The sequence below is a fragment of the Fukomys damarensis genome, unplaced genomic scaffold, assembly GCF_012274545.1.
Source record: "Fukomys damarensis isolate Sample0158 unplaced genomic scaffold, DMR_v1.0_HiC HiC_scaffold_33, whole genome shotgun sequence".
NCBI classification, from domain to species: domain Eukaryota; kingdom Metazoa; phylum Chordata; class Mammalia; order Rodentia; family Bathyergidae; genus Fukomys; species Fukomys damarensis.
The window spans coordinates 56,401,899-56,410,744 of NW_022900945.1; the positions used below are offsets into that span (position 1 = coordinate 56,401,899).

The 8,846-nt window shown below is 46.8% G+C and overlaps 1 protein-coding gene across 18 annotated transcripts in view; it reads left to right on the forward strand.

Moving 5' to 3' along the window:
- Positions 1–8,846, forward strand: part of Tpm3 (tropomyosin 3) — a 30,470-nt gene that overhangs the window by 16,503 nt on the left and 5,121 nt on the right. For 5 of the 18 annotated variants that reach the window (XR_002026028.2, XM_010643955.3, XM_010643951.3 and 2 more), the window contains 5 exons: positions 811–928; positions 1,022–1,092; positions 2,301–2,376; positions 3,181–3,243; positions 3,416–3,485. Coding sequence is in view for 17 of the 18 variants with exons in the window: in XM_010643955.3 (XP_010642257.1) it covers positions 811–928; positions 1,022–1,092; positions 2,301–2,376; positions 3,181–3,243; positions 3,416–3,485 (398 nt within the window). In the remaining variant the exon portion in view is untranslated. Of the gene's footprint in view, positions 1–810; positions 929–1,021; positions 1,093–1,697; positions 1,774–2,300; positions 2,377–3,180; positions 3,244–3,415; positions 3,486–4,401; positions 4,485–5,170; positions 5,254–6,750; positions 7,325–8,846 lie in introns of those variants that run through there. The other 13 variants (XM_010643952.3, XM_033758449.1, XM_033758452.1 and 10 more) reach the window with 7 other exon arrangements.

The following is an 8,846-nucleotide window of genomic DNA, read 5'->3' on the forward strand; positions in this document are numbered from 1 at the left end:
GTGTGTGTGTGTGTGTGTGTGTGTGTGTGTGTGTGTGTATGTGTGTACTACACAGAATGGAGTCCAAATTAGAGAAAGTGAGGAAAATAGTTCTTTCATATAGCTATATATGACATTTTTGGAAAGAATATTAAAAGGTTATCTGTGAGCCAGGCATGGTGGCTCACACCTGTAATCCAAGCACTCAGGAAGCTGAGGCAGGAGGATCGCTGTGAGTTCGAGACCAGCCTGGGCTACATAGTGAGTTCCAGGTCAGTCTCAACTACATAGTGAGACCCTGTCTCACCCCCCACCCCCCAAGAAAAGGTTATCTCTGATGGGCAGGACTAGAAATAGGGAGAGAGACTTAGTTTTAACTTTAGATTCTTAGACAATAACATTTGATTTTTCTTTTTTTTTTTCCTTTTGAGAGGGCCTCACTGCAGTTCAGGCTGGTCTCGAACTCAGGGTGCTGCTCCTTCCGTTTTGTCCTGCGTACTGAGACTACAGGTGTGCGCCACCATGCCCAGCACAAATATTTGATTTCTTAATGAGAATGGATTCTTTTTAGAAGAAAAGGCTTTGTGAATGGTATTACGGAGTTTCCATTTGACTGGCAGAGAAGTGGGCTTTCAGAGATGCAATTATTTATTTATCTATCTATTTATTTTTGTGCCAGGGATCGAACTCGGAATCTTGTGCTTTTGAGGCAGGTGGCGGCACCACTGAGTTAAATCCCCAGCCCTAGAAATGCGATTTTGAGTCTCTTGGAATGGAGCTGATGACAGACTCCCTAGAGTGTCTGTGCTAAGTTCATCTTGTTTCCCGCAGAGGTATGAAAGTTATTGAAAACCGGGCCCTAAAAGATGAAGAAAAGATGGAACTCCAGGAAATCCAACTCAAAGAAGCGAAACATATTGCGGAAGAGGCAGATAGGAAGTATGAAGAGGTAAGCCTCCTTTTGTTTGTCCTGTCGGTGGCATCAGGCCTCAGCTGTTACAGGCCCCTTCCTATCTGAGGTGCACCTGGTGTTTTCCTGTAGGTGGCTCGTAAGTTGGTGATTATTGAAGGAGACTTGGAACGCACAGAGGAACGAGCTGAGCTGGCAGAGTCGTGAGTATTTTGCTCCCCAAATCTTGTCAGGCATTTCTGTCCCTTTCCCTTCGGCTTGGTCACTAATATGAATGAACTACCATTCCTTCAACCTTGTTAAACAGGGCCTGGCAGTGGGAGTCACCTGTAGTGCTTCTTGGAGTTCTAAGAATTGGTTAACTAGTAACCGATGACAAATGAGGCTTGCTGTCTCCTTTTGGGATGGTTTACAGACTGAGGGAATGTAAAGATGAAAAGACGGTGAGCAGGTTACTAGAAGGGCCCTGCTGGGTGCTTTTTCTCCTTGAGGCACGGAAGCGCCTTTACTTGCTTGAGATTTGGTCAGTATTTACCGCATCGCCAGTCTGCTGGGCAACTTCGGGAAGAACAGGCCTTAACTGCTCCCTGGCCTGGCCTTGTGTAACAAAGTGACCGCTGATGCATACACGTTTGTGCTTCCCTTCCATTCCCCTCCCCTGAACATGACATCCCATGACCATAACGGTGTTTTCTTCCCATTTAAAAATTTTTCCCATTATGCTGCTTGTCTCCTTGCTGTGTTCCTTTTTGACCTTTCTCCCTCCCCACAACCTGGCCTGTGCCATCCCCATGCCTGTCACTAACAGCCGTTGCCGGGAGATGGATGAGCAGATCAGACTGATGGACCAGAACCTGAAGTGTCTGAGTGCTGCCGAAGAAAAGGTACTGAACTTAGCCTGCAGGAGGTTCCTGTGTGGTGCGCTTTTGTTCGGTTTCCTCTCGTGCGGCTGCCTCCCTCCACCAGGTGTCTGTCCGTGCTCTCTCGTCTCCTCATGGAATGCTCCACTCTCCACTACTTGCTCTTCTCACGTCTCCTTCCTAGTCGTTTCCCTGCCTCTCCTCAGGCTCTCTCCTTCTTCCCCTGGGTGGTTCGGGGCGGTTGGGTTGAGCTTTCCTTCCCTCTCCACCCCAGGTAGCGGTCAGGACTTCCACCACACCGGGGAGCGGTTTCTCTCAAGTGCCCTTTCTTCGTCAGCATCCAGACCTTGGAGCCCGAGCTCCTGGCTCAGGACGCATTCCCTGTAGAGGGAGGAGGGTGGATGCCTGCTCAGGTTACCTAGGGCCTTCTCTTCCCCGGTGTGCTTCCAGCTCCACATACAGGTTTCAATTCACCTCTGTGTGTCTCTCTCCCTTTTTTTATTCTCTTCCTCTTCCCCTTTCCTCTTCTGCGGTATTTAAAATGTTCACAGTAAGTGTTCTGAGCTGGAGGAGGAGCTGAAGAATGTCACCAACAACCTCAAGTCTCTTGAGGCTCAGGCGGAGAAGGTAGGGGCTGGTTTGTGAAGGTTGGCAGGCTTTGGGCCTGGGCCCAGCCCGGCCCTTGAGGAGAGGCTGGAGGCACGACCCCGGAGTGCAGTGAGGATGTCCTCTTCCTCCTTGCTCACTCCCTGTCCATCCAGATTTCGGGGTGAATGCTAATCCCTGTGTACTCTGATTGCCTTTGTTAAATGGCTGCGTGGTCTCAAGTGCCTGGAGTAATGCTCCTTGGCTGATAGTGCTGTGCTGTGCCCTAACAGACCCTAGCAAACAGATGGAGCCATCAGATGTCTGCTCTGAGGCCCAAGGAGCATCAGAACAAATGACTTCTCTGAACCATTAGAGGGAATGTTTAAGTGCTATGGGTGTGGGATGTCACTATCCCTGCTCAGTAAGCAGGAGAAAGGAAAAATGCCTTAGGTTGATAAGAATAACATCAACCTTTAGGTCCATTTTTGAAATAAAGGTTCTGGAGCTGGGTGTGGTGGCATATGCCTGCAGTCCCAGCACCCAGGAGGCTGAGGCAGGAGGATCACTGCAAGTTCAACACCAGCCTGGGCTACATAGTGAGACCTTATCTCAAAAACAACAAAAAGTGTTTTGGAGGAGTCTGTCTGTCCTGGGAGCATGAGGGTTCTAAACAAATAGATGGATTGGGGACCTGTTGTACACATGTGGAACTTGCTCTTAGCCTTTGGATCACTCAGTGCATTAAATCCAAGAGGACATCCAGTGTGAGAGGGAACACAGGCAGGGCATGTTGTCTGTGGGACTGCTTTCTACTCTGAAAGTTTTATTCTACTTCTCTTACAGTACTCCCAGAAAGAAGACAAATACGAGGAAGAAATAAAGATTCTTACTGATAAACTCAAGGAGGTGAGCTGAGGGGATTATAGGAAGGGGCCTACTCCCTGAGAGGCATATAAGGCATTCAGGTAGTCTTAGACTCTCTGGCTTTGGTTCTGAGAGGTCTAGAAGTAGGAAGGGGAAGAGAGACCCTTTTCTTCTGTGTCTCCCTTCATTTTGACTGACTTTGTGTTTACCCCAGGCGGAGACTCGTGCTGAGTTTGCTGAGAGATCAGTAGCCAAACTGGAAAAGACAATTGATGACTTGGAAGGTACGGAGCCTGATAGAGGGGTTCAGATTGAGAAGTATATGCCCATGGACCATGATCCCTCTTTCCTGTGCACCAAAGGGAATGGAGGGTGACTTGGCATGTGTGCTATGCCCTACCCTGCGCCACAGTCTGGCAAAGTGGATCCTAGTATTTCTGGAATTTGCCTCTTCTCTTTGGGGAGATAGGTAATGGCTGGCCTGCACTTGGCTCCAGTTTAGTAACCCTAAGTCTTTAGTCTGTGAGTTGAAATGGAAGCCACGATTGCAGAAGGCAGCAAGGATGCATGTTGTCACCTCGAGGCTACTTGGGCAGTCCTGCCCACCCCTCAGGGTAGGGCACATCTCCATGCCCAGAGATGACCTGTGGCGGGTGCTCTGGACATCTTGTCCAAGCGATCTGGCACCTGCTTCCGCCTTGACAAGGAAAGGTGTCTTTTTGCTTTGGGAGCTCTGAGGTGTGTGTTTCTTGGGCGTGCTCTTGTACGTGCCTGTTCTGGGACAGATTTTGGAGAGACAGCCTGTAGTTCAGAGGGCCACCCATAGTAGTCACACTTAGACACGGAAGTGTCCTGTGGGTGTGTATGCTCTCCTTTTTCTATTTTTTGTTAAATTGCTGTCACTGGTAGGACCTGGATTAACTGGGTTAGAGTGGTACCCTTGTACATGCCTCTGGTAACAGGATTGTGCTTAGGTTTTCAATTCCTGCTGCAATTAACTAGAGGCATCATAATTGCACGTGGTCTTGGGGGACAGTGGATCTGAGCATGGCCATTCTTGGCTGCCAGAATAGACATTTTCTGGTGTTAGACACATGGTCACACGTTTTCTGATTTCTAACGATTCCCTCTCTTCATCTGCTTCTGATACCTTTCACTCTGACCCCCTTGCTCCTCCCTGTGGTTCCTGTGCCTGCCCAGATGAGCTCTATGCCCAGAAACTGAAGTACAAGGCCATTAGCGAGGAACTGGACCACGCCCTCAATGACATGACTTCTATGTAACTATCTGACAGCAGAGTGGGGTTGGGCTTTTGGCTTGGGGTGGGTGGGGATGCAGGCTGTGCTTAACGTGCTTTGGTTTTGTCCGTTGGAAACTAGAATCTTTACACTTGTTTTTAAAACATTGGTGCTGGTTACTTGTTTGGCAAAAGCTGATGAGGCATTTAAGCTTGGATGAGTGATAGATTCCTGATCTACATATAATTTTTATACAGTCTTTACATTGTGACCTTTCTTACTTGTTTCTCAAGTGTAGACTTCTCAGGAGGGACACTGATAAGTGGAGAATCCATACAACTAAGAAAATGGGGCCATAGAGTGAGTGACTTGAGCCCTAACACGTCATAACAAAATTCAGACCCTCCTGAGTTTATTGGATTTGGAGCGTTCAGGGGAAACACTCAAGATGGGAAATAAATGAAACCGAGTCCCAGAAGTAAGCCAAGTTGTAAACAGCACCAAACGAAAGTTGCTGGAGACTTCATCTGTTTGCTGTGGATCACTGATCCTTGATACTAATCTACTTCTTCTTCCCACTAACCCTGAAAAGAAGCCAAATATTGCAGGCTACAGTATCTGGCTCTCTTTTATCATTCCTGCTACCACTTTTTGTTCCTCTTCCTTTGTCCCACATTGCTATCAAGATCGATGCTAGTCCTCACCTGGAGTATCCTTACTTTTTCATACAGATGACTCACCGTTTCTGCTCTGTTCTGGATCTGCCCCTTTCCTGGGGGAAAACTGCCCCACTCGCTCTGGATTCCATGTGGGTCAGCCTGGTGGTCCCCAAGGCATTAGGGTGGGGCCACAAGGCAACTTATGTATTCTTTTCCATCTCTGCCCCACATTAAAATGCCAAGCTGCCGGAAGCCCTGTACCACCCTGCATCTGTGTCATTGACAAAGCTGTTGCTATATCGCTAAGAAGGACCCTTGGGCGCGCGGTGTGGGGACAGCTATCATAGGTCCCCCTCCTCTGACTTATGTATAATCAAAGCCACTTTGTGTGTGTCTGGTTTTTTGGTTTTTGGTTTTTTTTCTTGACATTTAAACTTGGCTGGGGCTTGGCGGGAGGCCAGGAGCATATAACTCAGTGGTAGAGCAGCGGTTTGCGATGTTCAAGGCCCTGGGTTCCAACCCAAGTATCAGCAAAAAAACAAGTTTGTTAAGCTTGGCTGATTGGAGTCTTATCAGAGCGCTAGACTAGTAGAGATCCTTTGGAATAAGAATTCTAGTGTTGGGCTGGGGATTTAGCTCAGTGGTTCCGCTGCCTGCCTCACAAGCACAAGGACCCGAGTTTGATCAACGGTACCAAGAAAAGAAATTCTAGTGTTGGCTCAGGCTGAATGAGACAGTCAATATCTTCCACTACCAGCCTCGTAAGTTTTCTCCCTGGAGTGTTCACACTCTCGCAGGTCCTCCTCTGATACATTCAGGTCTCAGGAGACCGTCGTAATACCAGATATTCAGACAATGCACTCTCAGAACACTTGAGTGGACCCATGGATATCACAGTTGAAACTGACTGTATCATCCCAAGGCACAGAGAAGGAGTCAGTGGAATTCTCAACAGTTTAAACCTTTCTTACAAATTTGAGGCTTGCCTTCATTTGTCTGCTAGCATGTGCTGGTGGGACATAAGACAAGTGATAAATTACTTACTGGAAAAGCTAAATCAATCTTATATTTGTCAGATAATATGCTTATACAGGTAATGATTTTTTATATACATAAATTACTAGTAAAATTACCTCTGATTCATATTTTTTGGAATTAAATATCAATGTGCTAGAAACTCCTGTTCCAAACTGGTGGTGTATGTGGCACCATGGTGCCACACATCTGTAACCTGGGAGGGAGGCTGAGGCTGGGGGCTTGTAAGTTTGTGCCCAGCCTGGCAATTTAGCAACTTCACAAAACCCTGTCCCCAAAAATAAAAAGGATGGGGGACGTGGGTCAGTGCAGAGACCCTGGATCCAACCCTTAGTACCACAAAAAAGCAGGGGAAAGACTCCTGTTGCATTTTACACCGTGGGGATAGTTCGTTCTGGATAGCATAGATGATCCCTTGTACTGATCTTAAGTATTCTCGCTTTCCTTTTAAATAGATACAGCCAAGTGGAATTGTTCCCTAATCTGAAACTAAATCTCATATCAAATCAGATGCCTTTCTACCAGTACCATTTGTTGCATGCACATAGCCTTTAAGATGAAGGTGCAGATTGATTTATTGAGCTGATACACAATATATTGGTGTTTTCTGTATGTAGAGTGTTAACATGGGAACAGAAACAAAGATGGAGGCTCCATTCTTCCCAGTTGCTCAGAGTCTAGTAAGAGAAGAACGTGCATAGAGCTAAAGCACGTGTGTGGTGAGTGCTGCAGATAATAGTGTGTGTGGAGTTCAGGAGGGAGAGGCTAGTGGGAATGACTCGTGAAAGAAGACACTTAATAAACGTGGAAACTTGGCATCCTTCCTAGCTACTCGGGAAGCTGAGGCAGAAGGGTTCAAAACTCAAGGCCAGCCTGGGCAGTGTAGTGAGGCCTGTCTCAACAGGCTAGGGATACAGTTCAGTGGGAAACACTCGCCTGCGATGTGTGAGCCTCTCAATACTGAATTCAATCCTCCGTGCTGCCCCAAAATAAAAACTTCCCGCTTCATTTTCTTGGGTTTCAAAAGATTGGATTTTTGATGAGCAGAATTCAGTTGAGAAAAAGAAAACACCATGTGGGTCAAACAAAATATATGAACTGTCCAAAAATATACATATCAGTCGAGGGATAGTAGATATTGAGCGTTCTGTTAAAGAGGAACCATAATAAAGGCATCCGTGGGAATGGGAGGGGCACAACGGCTATAAAGGCAGAGTTGAGAGGACAGGACGGTGTGTTCTGCAATTGAGCTGGTTGGTTTTAATTTTATTTGGTAAGCTCATTGGTGCCATTGGGAAGTTTGAAACAGCGAGCCTTATGATGTGGGTGCCACAGAAGAAGCGTGAATCTGGTGGCTAAGTTACGGTTGCATTGGAGACGTAGTAAACGAGCAGAGTGATGGGCACACGTGATGATGGCTCCAGGGTCCGGGCACTGGAGAACCACTCTTACCGGTGTTTGGGTATTTGCCCACAATACTGTTTTCATCAACTTTTTGTTTGAGAAAGGATCTCACTGAAGTGCAGGTGTTTTTCTTAATGTACACTAAAATGTATTTACTTATTTTTGCAGTACTGGGGGTTGACCCCGGGACCTTGGGCATGCTGGGCAAGTGCTCTTCCATTGAGCCACATCCCGGCTCCTATTTTTTTTAACTTCCCTGATTTTACCACCTAAATACACAGTGTCCTGTGGACTGTACACATACACAGCCACCTGTGTCCCAATGGGTTATTGTAGTTTTCTAGGAGAGAATAATTTAAATTCTGAACCAAAACAGTGGTAAAGGGAAGTGCACTGGAGATGGGCATTTTGAAGTGACTTGATTTGAGACCGGGAAGATGTTGGTGCTCGAGAGGTGGGGAGGTCACATGACCCGTGGTGTTGCACGGCCTCTGCGTAGTGTTTCCTCCCCTTACCTTCTCCTGGTCGGATCGCTGCTCTGTGGAATTGTTCTGTCATTGATTGGACATGACTGAAGAGAACATCGGACCCAGTGGGTTCTCTGCATTGCTTGTTCTGCCCTGTTTTGTTACTTTCGGGAAACCTAGAACTTTAATGAGCTAGTATTTCGTTCTGAGTTTTTAGTCATTAGAGACAGCCAAGTTAAAGGTGAGAAAATGACCACATTGGTCTTTGTGACCTTGTGCAATTTTTAGGAAAGTCTAAATTCTAGGATTTATTTAGTCAGGCAATAAAATGCTCCTACTTCTCTCTGCCTTTTTATTGCTTCCCCAAATGGAATAAAGCCCTCACTGACCAAGCTGTTTTGAGACCTGATACTGCCCTTCTTTCCCCAAACAGGAGTGGTAATCACGCACACTAGCTTGGGTATAGACGAGATGTACATGGAGTAATAATAAATCAGGGTTGAGAGATGAGAGTTCCAGGTTTTTTTGTTGTTGTTGTTGCTGTTGTTTTTTTGTTTTGTTTTTAAGTTTTTTAATGGTACTGGGGGTCGAACTTGGGACCTTGCACTTGCAAGGCCCGAGGTGGCACCACTGAGCTAAATCCCCCGCCCATGAGGTCCAAGTTTGAATGCCTGTTCTTTATTAAGAATGCCCCAGGGGCCGGGTGTGGTGGCTCATGCCTGTAATCCCAGCACTTGGGAGGCTGAGGCAGGAGGATCACTCTGAGTTTGAGACCAGCCTGGACTACATAGTGAGTTCCAGGTCAGTCTCAACTACATAGTAAGACCCTGTCTCAAAAAACC